General features: G+C 28.9%; 2 protein-coding genes across 2 annotated transcripts; both read left to right on the top strand.

The window, feature by feature from the left end:
- The first annotated feature begins 2,204 nt into the window (after positions 1 to 2,204).
- LOC130674929 (uncharacterized) lies at positions 2,205 to 4,189 on the top strand. The gene is made up of 2 exons (XM_057480385.1): positions 2,205 to 2,361; positions 2,628 to 4,189. Exon 2 carries the CDS (start codon positions 2,631 to 2,633, stop codon positions 4,068 to 4,070), a length of 1,440 nt encoding a protein of 479 aa, XP_057336368.1. The 5' UTR covers positions 2,205 to 2,361; positions 2,628 to 2,630; the 3' UTR covers positions 4,071 to 4,189.
- A 4,547-nt stretch (positions 4,190 to 8,736) lies between these two features.
- On the top strand, positions 8,737 to 19,640 carry LOC130670298 (mucin-5AC). The gene is made up of 5 exons (XM_057473643.1): positions 8,737 to 9,197; positions 11,258 to 11,383; positions 13,194 to 13,449; positions 13,530 to 17,150; positions 19,247 to 19,640. Exons 2-5 carry the CDS (start codon positions 11,268 to 11,270, stop codon positions 19,556 to 19,558), a joined length of 4,305 nt encoding a protein of 1,434 aa, XP_057329626.1. The 5' UTR covers positions 8,737 to 9,197; positions 11,258 to 11,267; the 3' UTR covers positions 19,559 to 19,640.
- The last annotated feature ends 1,007 nt before the right edge of the window (positions 19,641 to 20,647 follow it).

The following is a 20,647-nucleotide window of genomic DNA, read 5'->3' as shown; positions in this document are numbered from 1 at the left end:
GTAAGCTGCGTAAAATTTTATCGATTTTCAAGGATAATTGTCATGGAAATTTATTTATGTCATATTACTGTCGATTTGTTGAGATAATTTTAAAAATCAAAGCTCAATTTTTAATAAAAATATAAGTTGGCTATTTAAAAATATATATTTTATGTGATTAATCAAGATATTGAGTTTGATTTTAATTTAAAAAATTTTAAAAAAACAATACTAACTTTTTTAAAAAAAATCTTAATTAGTTTTTGATAACTGCGAGTTTATTAAAGTCTTGATATTAAATTTATCGTATTTATAAACTAATTATACATGAAAAAAATAATTTTTAATTAAAATTCAGGTTTTTAAAATAACTATCAGCTTTAAAATAAATATTATTTAAAATAAATTTACTTATGGACAATAAAAGAAACAATTTTTTATATGAAATAAAATAAAATAGATTGTGATTTTAATTTTTGTGACATTTATCACTTGGAAATTTAAAATTATGTTAAAATAAAGTATATAAATAAGTTTATACATAATTATATTCATATTTTATATTTCAGACTGATTTAAACTTGTTAATAATATCAAGTAATTTCCTTGTAATTTTCAGTCCAATTTCGAACATCTGTATTAATTATTTGCTATCAAGAAGGTCAAGTAAAATTATTAGTTGCTTATTAACCAGAAATTTAGTTTATGATAATTAAGAATTTTTATTCCTAGAGGATTTAACTTATAAGGCAAGTGGACTTTTTTAAGAAGGGTTTAAAATGATGGACTGTTTTGAACTTCCAAGCGTGACATGACAAGTTTTTTTTAACGATTAATTAACTTTTGAACATACAAATAAAAAAATAACGGTCGTCTTTACACTTAAAAAAAAACGCTCACATAAAAATATAAAAACTTTAAGAAATATTCAAAAATCAGTTTTTTCTTATCGTGAAAATATTTTAGGAAGAAACTTATAAATTTTCAAATTGATAATACTTTAGTTTATTTGTCAATTTTTTTTTTATTTTATAAGATGAATTACAGTAAACGAACAATCTGCAGTAACTACGTGACTGTCGAAATATCACTACTGAATTTATATAGAATACGCAGAAAAAAGGATTTCTTGCCGCAACAAAATTTTAATTTGCACCAAGAAATTTTATGCATCATCAATTAAATACAAAAATTTTCTTGGGGCGAGAAAAGATTTTTTTGGTCCAGAAATAATTCCTTGCACCAAGTAAATTTTTCTAGTTCTAAATAAATTTTAGTTTTCAATTCACAATGCAAAAAATTTATTGGGGTAAGTAAAAATTTTCTTTAGGCGAGTAAAGATTTTTTGTGTCAATGAATCCTTTTTTTTTCTATGCAGACTTTTTTGGCTTTGAGAAGCTTCCTAAAACCATAAGGGAGTATAAATTCTGTCATTTTGGAATAAGTAACGCGATATAAATAAGATTGCTATATATTCAGTGACATTCATTCATATTTAGTGACAGAATAATTAAAGTATTAATTTATTTAAAGAAAATAAATACGATCGTCTTTTTTCTCGAGTAATTTAAATGTAATTCGAATGATAGAGATAAATCTATTTATCTCAATACTTGGCAATTAAAAAGAGTTTAAAGTATGAAAAGGCACAAATTCAAGTCAAGACCTATCTAATGATACCAATTTAAATAACATTAACTAATTCTATCATATAGCTATGGCGGGAACAAAATTTTTCTTATTCTTTTAATAATATAGATTATATTTTTAAAAATAATAGTAATTTATTTATCATTGGAAGGAAAAATGAAATATCAGTGGGCAAAAATACTAATTATTTGGTGAATTAAAATTACAAATATTAATTTAAATACTCAATACACTTTAAATTTTAATTGCTGACATAAAAATATTAATTTAATTTACTATTATTTAATAATTCAATTTTACTTGAAAAATAATGAGTGTGAATGTAGCAGACATACGACAAATTTAAAATCATAAATAAGTAGAGTAAATAATGGAAAAAAAAATATTTTTAAAAAATGCACTTGTAGATTTTTTAATTTTTTTAATGCGCATTTTTTTCAAATTTTATTTATCAATTATTTACTCTATTTATTTGTAATTTTGAATTTGTCTGATGTCTGCTACATTCACACTCATGAAAAATAATAATTTTTTTTAAAAATGACTACTGGCTGTGGCGGCAATTGAGACTTAATTTTATCATGGCCCTATTCCTGGACGCCATGTTGTTTTAAATCGTGCTCAGTTGTTTACAAAATACTTATTTAGAATAACAACAATTATTAATTCCAATAAATATGACGTAAAAAAAAAAATTAACACAAATTTTTATGTCACTCAATTTTTAAAAACGTAAGTAAATTTTTTTAAACGTAAATAAAATTTTATTTATTTGTTTGTAGTCAAAATTAAAAATTTTCTAGTTAACCTCGAAAAAAAAAAGTTTTACTTGATTCCATAAAATATATATCAATTATCTTATTCCTAATATATATTGAATATATTTATTTTAAATATATAAGTATTTAAATAATAATTATAAATATTCAAGTCAAAAAATCGATAATTTAAATTTTGGCGGTAAAATAAAAAAATTCAAATTAAAAATTTTTTTACAGAAAATGCCGAAAGTAAAAAGGAGAGAAAAAGTATACGGCAGAGATGAAATAGCAGCAGCATTAGCAGACGTCAAAAAAGGAGTTCCATTGAGAACAGCCAGCAAATCCCATGGAGTTCCACGATCGACTTTATACGCAAAGTTCAAAAATAAAACTCCTATTGAAGCCAAACCCGGGCCCTCGACTTATCTTTCTCAGGAAGAAGAGAATCAAATAATAGGATGGATTTTTTACCTCCGTGACCGCGGGTTTTCCGTTACTAAGAACCAGCTCCTCGATAGTGTTCGTGATCTAATAATAAGATTAGGCCGTACGACTCCTTTTACTGATAGCCGACCAGGAAGACACTGGTACGAAGGATTTTTACGTCGTCATCCTGACGTTGCTGAGAAAATAATTAAAAATTTGACTCATAGTCGCGCTTCAGTTACCAAGAAATCATTGAGGCACTGGTTCCTCGAAGTGAAGCATCATCTGGAGGTTAAAAATTTAATTAACATCCCAGGGAGTCGTATTTTTAATGCCGAGGTAAGTAGGTTTCAATTATCTTCAAAACCAGACCAAATAATCACCAGAGATTCAAAAAAACTAAACAAAGACAGCGCTAATGACAGAGACAATATTGAAACTCTATTAATAATAAATGCCGCTGGAGATGTTGTTCCTCCGATGGTGGTCTATCCGTACCAGCGAATTCCTCACAATGTATCGAAAAATCTACCCGAGGGCTGGTTCATGAGCGCGTCTGCTACAGGAGCAATCACTGGGGAATTAATATACGATTACATTAAAAATTTATTTCATCCTTGGGTTGTTGAGAATAAGATCCAGTTACCCGTTGTCCTTTACGTTGATGGCAACTCAAATTTGACGTTACCTCTGGTAAATTATTGCCGGAAAAATAACATCGAGTTGCTTGGACTCTGTCCCAATGCGGCCCATTTATTGCAGCCAATGGAAGTCGCGGTTTTGCGGCCGCTTAAGGCCACTTGGAAGCAAGTCGTCAATGAACATCTTGGAGGAAATTTGAAAGGTTTTAAAAAAGATAATTTCGCGCCTTTGTTAGATAAAGCGCTCAAGTCTATTGACGGACTGAGTGATTTTATTAAAAGCGGGTTCAAAACTTGCGGTCTCCACCCGTTTTCTATTGAAGTTGTCAACTACAATGCGACGAGTGATAAAAAAAACCTGGATGATGATAATGATGATTATGATGATGGGGTTCGTGAGAGTAAAAGTGGAGACTGTGCAGATATAAGTGACCTGAGTTTTAACTACGATTCGGAGGATTACAAAAATCATCTAGAATTTTTTGAAAAACATTTAAGTGACTCTTTATTGCTTAGTTTTAAAGACTCGGAACTCAAAGAAGTTTATGACGGTGATGAGTGTAATGAAGGACTATTTAATTATTGGCTTAATATGAAGAAAAGATGTTCATAAAATCATATATTTAATTTTATTTGAATAAATAATATTTTTTTATTGAAACAAGTTTTCCATTATTTTTGCTGTAGTTAATTGTTTTTATGAATAAAGCAGTGATTGAATTTTTATATTTAATATTTTATAGAAGATTTAAACAAGACTTGGATCAGATGTATTTTATAAGAATAACTACTGCAGGTTTCTTGCAGCAGATTTTTTTCAGAGGTCTTGCAAAAGATTTCTTGCAGAAAATTTCGTATAGAAGTCTGGCAAAAGTCATCTAGCAAAATTTTTGAAAAAAAGTTTTTGCAGAAATCTTGTAAAATATTTCTTGCAGAAGATTTCATATAGAAGTCTGGCAAAAGTCATCAAGCGAAAATCTTGCAAAAGACTTTTTGCAGAAGTCTTCTTACATAAGTCTTGCAAAAGTCTTACAGAAGAGTTCTTGCAGCAGATTTCTTACAGAGGTCTTGCATAAATCTTGTAAAATATTTCTTGCAGATTTCATATAGAAGTCTGGCAAAACTCGTCTAGCAAAAATCTTGCAGAAGTCTTTTTGTAAGATTTCTTCATATATAAGTCTTGCAAAAGTCTTGCAGAAGACTTCTTGCAACAGATTCCTTACAGAGGTCTTTCAAAAGACATCTTGCATAAATCTTGTAAAATATTTCTTGCAGAAGACTTCATATAGAAGTCTGGCAAAACACATCTAGCAAAAAATTTTGCAAAAGACTTTTTGCAGAAGACTTCTTGCCAAAAATTTCTTACACAAGCCTTGCAGAAGACTTCATATAGAAGTCTGGTAGTAGTCATATTGCAAAAGACTTTTTTCAGAAGACTTTATATAGAAGTCTTGAAAAAGTTTTGCAGAAAACTTCTCGTAAAAAAGAGCTTGCAGAAATCTAAAAGACGACTTCTTGCAAAAAACTTTACGCAGAAGTCTTGGAAAAATCTCGCGGCAGACTTCTTGTATAAGTTATGCTTGAGATTATTTTCAAAGACTTACAGAAATCTGTAGATGTCCATTTTAACCCAGATTTCAAATTTGCATACACAGGTGGGTCTTATTGACATGAAATACTTATTAGAGGACTAAAAAGTACAGAAAATGGGGACTTAAATTTTTTAGCCGGTCGATTTCGCTCCCCTCTCTTTTGGTAAATTAAAAAAGTTTTCTTGTGTTCGTTCTACTTAAACATCAACTCAGTAAATATGTATGTAATTGAACAAGTAGTTATATTGTTGTAAAGGGTAAAATTACACACGCGTGAGCGGATTGTCAGCATGCAAATATGTTAAAGACATATATATGTATATATTATACATAACATCTACAGCGAGGCATACAAACTAACTCGTGTCTATGTCAGTTGGATAATTAATGAGTAATGAGTAATGACCGGCATATTAACAGACGTATCATTAGTTAAATCCTGCTCACTATTGTTAACTAACGGAAACAAATCTCCTTATTCATTATTATTACTATTATTAAACTTCTTTTAATCAACAAAAAAAAGCTAATAAACATTTCATTCATCGGAATCAAGTTTCGTGTAACTGTTTTTTAAAATACCGACGAAAGTATCGCAGATACGACAAAAATGTATATAAATAATTTAGTAGGTAATTAAATTCTCTACAAAAAACGTCTCTACAAATTTTATCATAAATTACATATTTAAGTCACCAGACCCATTCAAAGTTTTCCTCAGAAAAAGTCGATTTAAATTTCATACCTTATATTTTTTTTTTTCTATTTTTAAATTAATTTATTTCAATATTTATTAATCGATAACACTTTTATGCCTCGTTGAGTTATTTGAGCCATAAAAAAAAAAAAAAAAAAAAACAATTGTTTCAACAACAATATGAAATAATATACGCGAGTTTAAATGACTGAAAGTATAATCAGGTTTCAATTTAAAAAAAGTTTAATGAGTAATTTTACAAGATCATGAAATATTTTTTCCAATTATTTAAATTTATAATTTAATAGCTTTTATTTAATGGTAGTAAAATATTTTAAATTCTATAATAATAATAATAAAAATCATTTTAATGAGTGTAAGGTATATTAAATAACTATTATAATAGAATTATTGAGGATAAAGATGATTTTATATTCATCAGCAATAGCCATTGCTGTTATATATGTATATATATGAGAATAAATAAGTAAAGACATCTTGCAATTCTCTTTTATACACCTTACACTTACATTACATTACTCGCTTCCCGGCTGTCCTGAGAAAAGCTATTTATAAAGTAATAACCGTCGGGTAGGTCGGGTCTTACGTGTCGACATGAATAAAAAAATTTTTTTTTAAAAATAATAACAAGTCCGACTTGAAAAAAAAAAAATTTTTTTTCTTGTATACATTTCCTGTAATATATATATGTATATATATTTTAATACTAATGGAATAAGGAAATCGATTATTTTAAAAATAATAAATTTAAATTATTCAAATTTTTTTTTATCAATTAATAAATACTGTGAATACTTTTTTTAAATTATGAGTTAAATATTGAAAGATATGACTCAAATTTATACCAGCAATATCGTAGGAAATTCGATTCACAAAAAAAGTCTGATAATTTTTGTCAATTTGAATATTTCAATAAAAATTTTAAATTTTAAACTGGAAAATTTTTAATTTAGATAATTTTTGAATTTTTGCCGCGGAAAATTGAAATTGTGAATCAATTATAAAAATCCATGATTAAAATTTTTTTAATAAAATAAATAATTTGAAAATTATCTTATTATCATAAATAAAATATATATTCAAAGTTTAAGAGATAATTTAAGCCTTAAAAGCTTAACAATTGATGCGTAGGATTTTGTATTAAATTGTTTTATAATAATTGTCTGCATATTTTATTTATTTATTAATATTTATTTATTTCCTATTTGAATACCATTATAGTAAACATATAATGATAATAATTAAAACAAATTATTTGTAACTTATACAATATTTATATTTCAAAATAATAATAATTGTCTTATGTAATTATCATAATTAATATTTACTTTCCATTCTTATTAAAAATAGTCAATATTATTGTGTAATTAAAAAATTTTTATATTAATTTGCTGTATCACTGAAAATATTCAATTTATCAATTCGCGGCATAGGACCTTTTTTGTAGAGAATTCAATCCTCGATCAAAAAGGTCCTTTGGTCTGAATCAATAAATCTAATATTTTAGAAGTTACAGGCAATTAATTAAAAATTAAGTTTTGATGATTTGGAAAATAGTTTATTCGTTGTAATTTTGAAAATATTTAAACCATTGATTCGCGCGAAAAAAATTGTTTTTAGAGAATTTGGAGCCCTTTTGAAAGTTAAAGTTCAAAATATCAATAAATAAAAAATTTTATAAATTATAAAATCAAACTGAATTAAAATTTTAAAAATTGATATTTAATGTTCGTATAACTTGAAAAGTGTTCAATTTATCAATTCGCGGGATAGGACCTTTTTTTGTAGAAAATTTAATGCTCTACAAAAAAGGTTTTATACAAAATTTCCCTAAACTGAATATTTAAAGAGATAACGAAAAATCCTTCAATTAAAAAAATTCAATTTTTAAATCGATCTCCAATATAATTTATATAACTTCTAAAATACTAAATTTATCAATTCGCGGCATAGGACTTTTTTTTTCAAAATTTAATGCCCTACAAAAAAGATCTCATACAAAATTTCCCTAAACCCAATATTTAAAAAGCTACAGCAATATTAAATTTTCCATATCCAAAAATTTTCAATTACTGTCAACTAAATTTATTCTCTCAATTAATTTTTTTGAATTCCTATAAATTTTTTATTTAATATCAAAACTGGCTTCAATTTTACGAAGACGAATCGCCAAATTTTTCAAGATTAACGTCATACTAGTCTGATATTTAAATGTATATACTTATAAATATTAAAAATTTAAATTACCAACTTGCTTTTAATTAAATCTCTAAACAACTAAAAAAAATAAATATTTATTAATCATAATCACCGATTTAATTTAAAAAAAAAATAAATAAATAAAATAAAAATAAATTTCCATTGTTTATTTTATTTTTTACAGTTAACCATTAAAGAAATTATTTAAATAACCAACTTGTTAACTCAAATATATGCAACATTATTTATTATTACTGTTATATAGTATTATTTATATATATACATTTTTTTTATTATGAATGAAGAAGGTACATAATATGGAATTTCATGCCAGTTCAACCGAGCGTGACAGTAACAGGAATTTTCTCGCACTTGCTTGAGAATTTTTTAAATATATATCATAAATATTAAAAATATATCAATAAATAAATATAAGATTTATTTCAATAAAAAAAATTTATAATTTTTTACTTAAAAATTTTAATTTTCATTTTTTAACTCCGAAATAAAAATTTTTAATTATTTCAAATTTTAAATTTCCAATCAACGACTAATTAAAAATTATTAATTAAAAAATAAAAAACAATAATTTATTTTAAAAAATGAAAAATTTAAAAAAGAAAAAAATACTTAATTTATAAAGTATTTTTACCCACTCTTTATCAAGTACTTTCTTACACCGGTTTCTCTCCCTCTCATCGTCCGTTCCCCCGGATTTTATTCCCCGTGTTAAAGCCAAGGGTACCTTCGTTCAGTATACATTTATCCGGAGTTCGTGACGGCCAACGGAGCCGTATTAATATTTTGTTATAACATAAAAATAATAAGTACTAATTTTTTTTTTTTTTTTTTTTTTTTTTTAAATCAAATTATTTTTAAAAATTCTAATTAAAAAAAAAAAACTTGTGGACAAGTGGGTCTATTTAGATTTATAATTATCTATGCGTATATATATATATATCTATTTATATATATATGTATGAAGAAGTGAAGTAAAGAGATAAAGAGTAAAAAGAGGTGAGAGGACGAAGGATTCAAGTCTTAACAACGGGGTCACTACCCTTCGTCTGGTGGCAAGGTCAACTGCAAGATCGTTCATCTTACTATCGTTTTAAAACTTGAAAATTTATATATATATTTATATATAAAAAAGAAAAATTTATATTATTTTTTAAGTCGTATAGTAGGCGATGATTTCCTGATTTTTATACATCGCAGTTTGAAAATATATGTAAGTTATTTTTAAAATACTTATTTATTAAATTTAAAAAATTTTTGAAAAATTACTTTTTTAGTCAAAATTTGAAAGTGAATTAATTAGTTTTGAATTATTAATTGGGAGAGTATAAAAATTATTTTTGAATTTATTTTTATCGGGTGGGAAATATTGGGCGCGATTTTTTGAATTTTCAAAATTAAATTTTATTGATATGAGAATCAGTCATTGGTTTTGATATATTAGTTTTACTATTGAAGATAAGACAAAAATGTATCAGAACAATTTTATGGGAAATTTAATTTTGTATAAAAAATTATTTATGTAAGTTCAATATTTTAGATGCGTACTTAGGTTTGAAAACTATTCAAATTTTTGAAAATTTTTTTAACTATTAAATCAAAATTAAGTTACATATTAAGGATATGACAAAAATGCATACAAAAAATTTGATAGGAAATTGAATTCTCTAAAAAAAATATTTCACTTAATTTTCATGTATAGATGCAAAATTTATCACTAATTAAATCTGAATTGAAACTCATTTTATTTTTAAAAGTTCCCTGAGTTAAATAACTTTTTTTTTCTTTAAATCAATATTTAATTTCCTTTTACCCCAACAAAATCTCATTAATCACTGAACCTAATTCCCTAAAATGAACAATTATTTGAATGTGCATTTTTTTTTTAAATCCAATTTTATTATTTTCTATTCTAAAAAAATTTTATGATCGACCAAAAATTAAAAATTATTAATTAAAATTTTTCAGTTAATGTAACATTTCAAATTGTAAATAATCAATGAAAAACGTCAGTCTAAATCAAAACTTTCATTCAAAATTTCAAAATTTAAATAAAAAAAAAACTAAAATAAAATTAAGTGTCAATGTCAACGAACTGTAAAACGCTTTAAGTATAAAAACATAAAACTAAACGTACATGACCATGTATGAGCGTGTTTAGAAAAATTTACAATTTTTTTTTTTTTTTTTTTTTTTTGTATCATTTTCTTCATCTTTCATTTCCTACATCATTTTGCCCACCTTATTTCTATCACCATTACCATTACCATTATCATTACCCTTACCATATATACATATACATATACATATCTATATATATTTTACACCCATTACATTACTCACATATCTTTAAATAATATAATATATAATAAGTGAATGAATTCGCTTAACGGTATTGAAAACGGTCCAGAACTCTTTTATACCCACTTAAAGTCAATAATATTCCATATTAAGTATTACGTCTTATTCAAATTTGCCGCTAAAAATAATTTAAAATTTATCTTTATTTTATTAATGTCTATTTTTAGCATAAATTCCGAAAAATTTTCCATTTTCGGGCCGATGTTTTTTTTTTGTCTGTCAAATTTTTGAATTTTAAAAATAATTAATGACTTAACGGTAGCAAATTCGTCAAGGCGAAGCCTTAACTGTAATTATTTGCGTAAAAAAAAATAAAAAAATCTTAACTAAGTTTTTTTCTCTTTCTTCGGCGTTAAAAAAAAAATTTCAAATAGACGTGAGATAAAAAAAGATTTATTATAAAAGGGTCTAGACGATGATGTAAGCAGTAAATGGACCCTAATAATATACCTGTCTTAAGGACTACCTAAAAAAAGAGTTTAAAAAAAAAACCGGTTGGTTAACTGGTTCCTCAAACGAAAAACAAGTTCGTTGACTTTAGGATGGACTCTGGGTCAGTAGACTTATGTTATGTGTTATTTTTACACGTGTGTTATTCTATGCATTATAAATTAAAATTTAAGACAAGAGAAAGAAAAACATGTGACAAGAGACTGTTATACAAATAGTGACCTCGAAAATATAAAAAAAAGGGAAATAAAAAATAGGATGGAATACTAAAATAAAAGAGATTATTCGGTCGAACGTGGTTTTTTTTACCGTGATTTAAATTCAATGGGCATCCTGACAATCACAACTGAATTTAGAACGTGTCGTGGATGAATTATTAAACACTTAACGCTTTATATGTCTAATAGGTGTTTTAAATTTCGCTAGAAATAACCATCATTTTTTGTAAATTTTTTTTTACAGATTTAAAAAGATGAATAAAATCGTTGTGTGGATACCACTTGTGGCGTGTATTTTGTTTTTTAAATGGACACACGCCCTTCCGGTTCCTGAGGACCAGGATGAGTCACAAGAGCTCCTCGGTTCCAGGTGAGGACACTAAATAAATTTATATTTGCATTTAGGTGACGGAAATAGAAACGATTTTTTCTTTACAACGGCTTAAAATTTTTTAGCGGTATAACTTTTTGGCTAATAGAGATAGAGGAATAGGTCTTGCGAGAGCTGAAAGCTTGTAATTCAAGCTTTTGATTATTATTTTAGTTTAGGGTCGAATGATTTTTTAATGAGTTATCGGGTGCCGCAGTTCTGGAGACACATCGCGTGTGAAATGCTAAAAGGGTGTGTAAAATTTTGTTTTTGCCAATCACTTTGCAAACATATTCTAAGCTTGAAAATGAAAAAACAATTTTCCAAAGGCAAAAGGACGTCTGTCTCAAATTATATGCCCTTTTGGCTTTAGGAACTTAAACATTTTGTGATCCAAAGTCAAACATATTCTAAGCTGGAAAATGAAAAAAAATGTCGAAGCCCAAAAAGCGTAATGGTCATTTAATCGGATTTTATTACAAAATAAATGTTTAATTTTAATGCTTCAGAAAATGAATTATAATTTTAATCGAAATTGAAGAAACTATGAAATACTATTCGCTACTAAGGCACGAAATTTTAAAAGGTATGAATGTATACACTAACGCAAAAAATTAAACGAACAGAAAAATTTTATAAGTTTTTGGAAGGCTGTAACTTCGTGAAAAATAATCGTATAGATTAAAAAAAAAACATTTTATAGCTTGAAATCTCTAGTTTCGGTGCATTTTCGTCAAAATTTTTTAAGAGCTCCGGCTATTGCGAAAACATAAGAAATACCGCGAGACAAAAAATTTCAAATTTTTTTTTTCCGAAGAGCCCACGGACAGTGGAAAAATTTTTTCAACTAAACCAATGCATAAGTTGTTTAGCGAATATATTCAGCTTCAATTTGGCTTTTTTTTTTAATTTTGTAGGACGATTTGTCGCAGAGACAAATTTCACGAAGTTACAGCCTTACAAAAATTACTAAAAAATTTATAAAATTTTTCTGTTTCTTTAATTTTTTGCGTCAGTGTATTTTATCGCATGGTAATCATTTAAAATGTTTTGAGTTTTTTATTTTATAAGCATTTGAAGAAGTTCATTTTTCTATATTTGAATCACACCAAATAGCTTTAGAAAGAGTATATAAAAAATTAGGTGATTTTCAAAAATTCATGTACTTGAAGATCGGAACGTTTTTCGTGGAAAGATAACGAAAAAACAAAATTACACGAATTTTTCTCATTTTCGCGTGAAAAATGTTTCGATTTTCAGGTATATAAAAATTCTACATAGTCAAATAAAACTAAAAAAAAACCCACTTTGCCCCTTTCTACAGTTCAATTTTTCACCTTTCATATTGCTTCATTGATAGCATTATTTTCATGTTTTGTAAAAAAAAAAAAATTTTGGTATACACCCTTTTGGCAAAAAATCCTATCTAACTGCTGTAGTACGCCTTTTTGGCATTTCGCACGCGACATTTTACCTGGTCTTACATACTCGTAGATAACTCAATTAAAAATGATGGTAAAAAAATTTTTTTTTTCAATTTTGTAGCCGGAAATCTGATCTTTCATGTAGAATACATTTAGGTTTGAAAAATTCTTAACTATTGAAAAAAAACACTTCGTTAAAAAAACGTTTTAGGAAACTTCGTTTTTTTTTTTCAAAGTCCTCTTTGAATATGACGTTATAATAATTAGTAAAGATTATAGTAATGGCTGTAAAGTGGAGATTATAAGCTTTAAAATTCCGTTTTAAACGATATGGTTGAACAAATAGAAGCTGAGATACGGTAGTTTGAATAATTAATTTTTTTTAGGGCCGTAACATCCGTGTCTGTGATGAGTAATAAAAAAGATCGTAAAGCCATTGCACCCGTTTCAAGGTTACCAACATCACCGGTAGACCTTCTACGACCTGATAAAATATCATTCTATACACTCGACAGCAATGGTCAAGTAGTATTGCGCCGAATGACTGAGAAAGAGATTCAAAGTCTGATTGCCGCTGGAGGCGGTCAATTGCCCGTGGCTATTTCAGAGCCACAAAAAATAACTGAATCAACTGGAATGAAGGTAAAGATCATCGGCTTAGATCATTGATTAGATCTCAAGATTCTTTTTTTATTAAATAATTCTTTTATTGGGTACTTTAGGTTTCAGATGTCGTCCAAAATGTTCAAAAAGTATTGGAAGGTGAATTAAACAAACCGCCTCAAACAATGACAGCCATGCCAACGATTCCCGGTCATGCTAATTCGGAATGGAGTAGTATTTTACCAGCGATTCTGGCTGGAGATTCAGATAATGCTGAAACTAGTCCAATTGAAACCTTTGACCAAGAGTCTTATGCTCCTGATGAAAAACCAATGATACAAGTTCCGGTTATTACGATCGAAGAGCCAAGTCAGTACGAGAAACCGGAAGACGACAATCCAGTTTTTCAAATAGTCAATACTATACCTCCGGAAAAAGCCAATGCTTCAATTAATGATCAAGATCAGAGCATTGGAGCTTTAGATCCAAAACCTTTTGCCTCAAATGACATTCCTGTAGAATCAAAAACACCTGATGCGATCGAGAAACCAGATCAGAAGAATGATACTCTGAGTATTGTTTCAGAAACACATTCGACTTCAGTTAAAATTTCTGGCCAAGATGAAATTAAAATACATGAAGAGACTCCAGTCAAACAGGTTCAAGTTGTTCCAACTTTAGACCAACAAGTTGAAGTCAAGACTGAATCATCCACTTCAGCTGAATCAAGTTCAACGTCAGTGCCTTCATCAACTACAACCACAACTACGGAATCTACATTGGAAGTGACAACTGAAAACTCAGGAAATCTGATCGAGTCTTCTTCTTCGGCGAAACCCGCTGAAGCTATTACGGAAATCGTGACAACTGAAGCCGAGACGAAACCGACGAATACTTTCAGTGACATGCCGCCGACGGCAGCAACTTCTATCAGTGAGGAATTGCCGCAAAAAACTCAGTCAGAAGCTTTGCCGACTGAATTAACTGATTCTATTACGAGCATGATATCTCAGGTTTCCGATGCAATTCCTTCGATAATGACCATGGGTGAAAAGTCTAAGACACCTGAGACTGAAGGATCTGGAAGTGGTATAATTGATGCTGAGAGTACTTTAGAATCTACTAGTCCAGTGACGATAAGTACTACGACGGAAGTTTTGGCAAATGAAGAAGAAATAAAAGAAAGTGTAACAGAAAAGTTAGAAATAACTACGACTGAGGTAATAAAAACTGAAGCTCCAGTATCAAAAACTGAAGCTTCTATATCAATAACTGAAGCCTCAATGTCAATGACTGAAGCACCAGTATCCGAAATAGCAGATTCAGGATTGAAAATTGAAACTTCTGTTTCAAAAACGGAAGCTTCTATTCCAGAAGATGAAATTTTGACACCGAAACCTGAAGTTTCTATAAAAATTGAAGCTACAACAATTAACCAATTGAATGGTTCTGCAAATCCAGAAGTAAAAACATCATCAACTTCAAAAACATCATCAACTTCAAAACCAGAAACAACGAATTCCACTTTACTAGATTCGCCTGGAACATTACCGGCCAATTTATTAAATAAACCGAGCGAAGTAGAATCCAAAGAAGACCCAGTACCTGAATCATCAACCGAAAGAGACTTAGCCATCACTGAAAAACCAATCGTGCGTATAAATATCACCGAAATAAAAGAAGAAATAAAACTAAGCCCATTGAATGCCACAAATGTAACAGAATCAAATATGGTGAGAATAAAACTTACTGATCCAGTGAACAAAATACATCAGACACTAGAATCATCACCTGTGCAAACCAGCAGTCCGGAGATTGAGTCTTTAAGTCTACCAACTACTGAAATGGCTGCTAATGGTATCGGTAGTGGACTGATCGCTGGCTTTAACACGGAACAGCCTCAAGTCAGTGAGACTAGCACAGAGTCTAGTACTGAATTGACCATGCAGATGATCCAATTTGATCAACTACCGATTGTCAGTGTGATTCATTTCGAGAACTCAACTGATAAATCTATTGAAGCCTCTACAGTTTCTTCGACTAGTTTAGCTTCCGTGGAGCCTGAAATTGGAGTCACGGGCGCATCAGTATTGAATAGGACACAGGAGATCGAAATCAAAGATGTAGTCAATAAAACAACTGGTGCTGAATCAGTTGAAAAGACACCTGCTGATACTCAAATGGAGACAAATCAGTCGACCAATGCAACAGAATCAAAAATACATGACTTACAAATTCGTAAAGATCAGAAAAAAGAAACTAGTTTAGAAAAAACATCAGTAACGAATCAAATTACAGAAAATACTGATCCAGTAAATGAACCAGCTGAAAAATGGACTCTTATTCCTCAGCCTACTTCAAAATTACCGGAAAAAATTCCAGAAATTTCTAAGCCTTCGAAAACACCTGAAATTTCTAAGCCTACAAAAACACCCGAAATTTCTAAACCTTCGAAAACACCCGAAATTTCTAAACCTTCGAAAACACCCGAAATTTCTAAGCCTTCGAAAACGCCCGAAATTTCTAAACCTTCAAAAACATCCGCAACTTCTGGATCTAGTCCAATGCAATCAAATAATATTCCCGTAGCAGGAAAAATAGAAACTCCATTGCCTCCAAGATCACCAGATCCACCTTCTCAACACATTTCTCTGGATCATTCAAAAACAACACCAGGCTTAGACTCAAGTGTCCAAAATCTTGAACCAGATGTTCAATACTTTTCCAATCTATGCAATGATTTGGCATTCAATTTCTGGTCAGCAGTAAATGAGGGTCTGAGTAAATCAAGATCATTAGCAGTTTCGCCATTCGGAATGACCAGCATGCTTGCAATGATTTTCTTGGGAGCACGTGGTCCCACATCAAATCAAATGAATGACGTGTTAAAACTCGATGACATAACGACTTTTAATCCTCATTTAATTTTCCAGAATGTAACGGATTCAGTGGCTTCCCGTCGTAATAACGGACTCGGTGGTGTTGCAAATGCCGTTTTTGTAAGAGAATTATTTGCAGATAAAATAAAGGTCAATAAATTGATGCCGTTCTACAAAGAACAGGCACAGAAGTTTTATGATGGAATTGTTGCTGAGGTCAACTTCTCATTTGTTAGTAATGCGGTGAGACGACGAACGAATTTGTTAGTTAGAAAACAAACAGGTGGAAGAATTAGAGAATTTGTTAAGGACAACAATTTGTTGCCATTGAGATCACCACTGGCTGCAGTTTCGGCAAATGTTTTTCAAACTGACTGCAGTTCTAGCAACGCTACCTCTGAAGGACGTGACGGAGAACTTTATTTCGCAGTAGCTCCGACAGTTAAATTGAGAAAATTAGTCCCAGTTCCAGCCACACTCTGGAAAGCTGGAGTTCTTGCTGGTTATGAAACCAGTTTGGATGCTACTGCAATTGCACTTGGAGGTCTTGACAAAATGGTGTCTGTTATTTTTGTCATTCCCGGTTCAACTGGTGGCAGTGCCTCTGGAGATAATCTTGACAAACTTGAGGCCCGAATTGTAAATGGAGCTTTGCATGACGGCGCTTGGAATAAATTACTCAAAGTAATTATTCCCCGACCGGGATTGGAATTACAGGTTCCGAAGTTCAGTCACAGGAGTATAATCAACGCGACAGCTGCTCTCAAGACGATGGGGATAGAGGAAATATTTGAAAAACACGCGAATTTGAGGGGAATCAATGATGTAGGAAAGGATTTACATCTTGCTGATGTTTTCCAGGTAACTATAGATTTTTTTGAGGAACGAGGGATCCCATTTACTTAAAATTTTTCTGGGATTATCTTTTAACACTCTAGACTCAAATAAATTTCATACAAAATTAATTTAACTGCTCCGATTGGATTGAAATTTTTATAGAATTTTCTTTGGGAACTATAGATTCAAATAAATATCAATTTAATTAAATTCGAACATGTTGAGGAGATTAAAAAAATTATTTTCGTAAAATCGAAACTATAAGATTATGAATGGCGCGCTCGGGAAAAAATCGGCATGCGTGATCATACATCGCGTTACTTATGCCAAAAGGGCGTAAAAAAAAATTTGTTTTTCTTCAATGAACTTGGGAATGTTAAAACAGTATATATCTATGAAAAAACCGAAAAAAATTTTTTTTTGACATACGCCCTTTTGGCTTTAAGAAAAAATAATTTTAGAGCCAAAAGGGCGTATCGTTTTTTTTTTTTTAAATTACTATCGATTTTTCGCGAAAAAAATTACAAGAATGGTAAAATATATGACTTTACAACTCAATGTATTGGAAACAATATTTATTTAAATGCAAAAAATATTCCTAAGTTGATAGGAGAAAAAAATTTTTTGTATACACTGATAGAAAATTTATATTGACTCAAGAAATATTTTCTTGAGCCAAGAATTTATTTCTGAAGAAAACCAGTTGTCTTGCTTCAAGAAATTCTTGTCTTGATTTAGATTTTCTTGGCTCTATAGATTTTGTATCTTCGATGGATAACTCTCGTGTCTTGACCCGAAACTATATTATCTTCAATCTACTACTACGATACTATCGAATTCTTCAAGCAAGACCACTTGTCTTCAACTAAAAATGTCGTATTATTATTTTAAGAACTTTAAATTTTTGGTTCAAGTAATAATTCCTTGATGGAAGATGTTTTTAAAGTAATGAAAAAAAATTTTTTTTTTAAAATAAATTTCTACTTTAACATATCTGAAGTAAATGAATGTAGCCCTAAAAAATCACTTTTAAACTTTTTATTTTTAAAATAAAAAAAAAAGTTTTTTTTCAAGCTGAGTAAATTGATATCTTGATTTAAAAATCGCGCCATTCTCGAAACGAGTCGGTAATGTCTTAAACCTATATTTTGCCTATCTTAATCCAAGAGCAAGAAATTCTTGAGCGAAATATGTCAGAATTTTGTTTCAAAACAAAAAAGGCTTCATCGAAAAATCAAATTCTCAAACAAAGAATTTTTTTTCTCTATCCGAGAATTTCAATTTTTTGGTTCAAGGACTTATTTCTTGAATTAAAACAATTGAAAATTTTGAAACAAGAACCAAATTTTGAAGAAAAAATTTTTCTTGAATCAAGATAGTTTTTCTATCAGTGTACGCCCTTTTGGCACTAGTAACGCGATATAATTCATCAAAAGTCATGCATGATCATACATGATCATATATGAAGAGGAATGAAATTTCATGCATGAAACTGTATGACAGTATGATTTTACTCGAGCATACATGACCACGTTCAATCTAGCAAAGTCATACTCAATTATGCATGATCATGAATGATGATATTTAGCGGAAAAATAATAGTCATACATTACTGAGTATGACTTTGCATGATCGTACGTAAAAATGCTTGATTCATGTAAAGTTATGCTTCTATAGACATTACAAGAGAACATTTTCATGCATGATTAAGGCATGATCATGCTCGCTCATGGATGGCGAATATTCACGCATGATCATCACAATTTTCATTCATGAGACGAACGCATGATCATCAGACCGTGTCAGAAATTTTTTTTTTATTAAGTACATCTCAAAAGTTACTTTAATAAATATTTTAGATAAAATAAAATTTTTGAAAATCCAATTGTGGGCGCTCGGTTTAAAAATGATTAGTTTTGAAAAATTAGTGCTTCGATTGAGTCAAAATATTCACAGTTTTCTTGAAACTCTAAAAAATTAAATTTACACCCAACGAAACAATCTGAATATTTTAATTAAAAAAAAAAATTATTTGCGTCGAGTTTCGATTGAAAATTTATTGGCCACCTAAATAATTTTATTTTTCAAGTTCTAATTTAATAATTTTGATTCTGTTACAGATGAACTTGTTCAGTACATGTGGTGACGAAAATTTCTTAGCCGGTAAACATCATGAAGAAGTTTATCCAGCGAGTCCACAAAGAAATGCACGATCAGAAGAGGATAATAATGAACGTGCGACTACAGAAGAACATGAAAAGACATACAGTCATTACGAAAGTGAAGCTGAAAGGATAGCACGTTTTACACGTCAAGTTGATAATGAAAAACCGAGATTAAAATTAGACAGGCCATTTTTATATTTCGTAAGACACAATCCCACTGGACTAATACTCTACATGGGTCGTTTTAATCCACGACTTATATCATAATATATATAATTTGATATTTAAAAAAATTATTTATTCCATTATAAATGAATTTTGCTCATTTATTTAAAAAAAAAAAAATATTTTTAAAAAGATCTTGATCATCTTCCAAACTATTCAAATAATTGATTATTGTTACTAAGTTTGGTCGATGATCGAAATGCTAGCAAATATTAATAATCTCATTAATTAATTACATTCATTAATATTTCAGCAATATATTAATTAATTAATTAACCATAAAGTATTAATAATTAAAATATTATTATTATTATTTTTTAAGTTTTTAAATTTAATTATTATTATTATTAAAAAAAAAATGTAAATAAATAACTGTAATCAATGGGTATAATAAATAATAATTAAATGAATATCAAATAGCAAATTAATTAATTCAATTAATAATCACTTAAATTTTAAAAAATAATTAATTTTTTGGGCAGTGTTACAATTCTATTCACAACATCTCTACTCAAGGGAAGTAGCTACAACTTTACTCACTCACAACTTTACTCAGCCTCAACTCCACTCACAATTTTTTTTACTCAGGTTTAACTCTACTCAGTTGTATCTTTACTCAGCTTCAACTAGACTCAGCGACAACTTTACTCACAAATAATTCCTATTTTATCTAAGTTGTAGCTGAGTATAAAGTTGTGAGTGAGCAGAGTTGTAGCTACTTCTCTTGAGTAGAGATGTCCTGTATTAAAAGAATCGATTTAAAATGATTAGAAAAAAAAAATTTTAAATACTTTTTAATGCTTTTAAATACTTTGAATATTTTTGACTCACCCTTCTTATCCCTGGTGGAAATTTTTCAGACTTTTCTCTGAATAACTCTGAAAAAGTCTTTAGAACTTTAGAACTGAGTTTTTCAGAGAAAATTCTGAAAAATTTCCACCAGGGATGGGCATTTAAAATTGCAAATCGCTTCGAATCGTTTCTTTTAATCAGAAACGTGAGTAAAATTGTAACACTGCTATTTATTGAAGCTCAAAAAAAAAATTGAATATTTTGTCAAGTAAAAAATAACATCAAGTAATAAAACTCACTAATTTACTGCCTGACGTTTACCAGTTAATTATTAAATTA

The sequence above is a fragment of the Microplitis mediator genome, chromosome 1, assembly GCF_029852145.1.
Source record: "Microplitis mediator isolate UGA2020A chromosome 1, iyMicMedi2.1, whole genome shotgun sequence".
NCBI lineage: Eukaryota > Metazoa > Arthropoda > Insecta > Hymenoptera > Braconidae > Microplitis > Microplitis mediator.
This window is presented reverse-complemented; position numbering and strand designations above follow the sequence as displayed.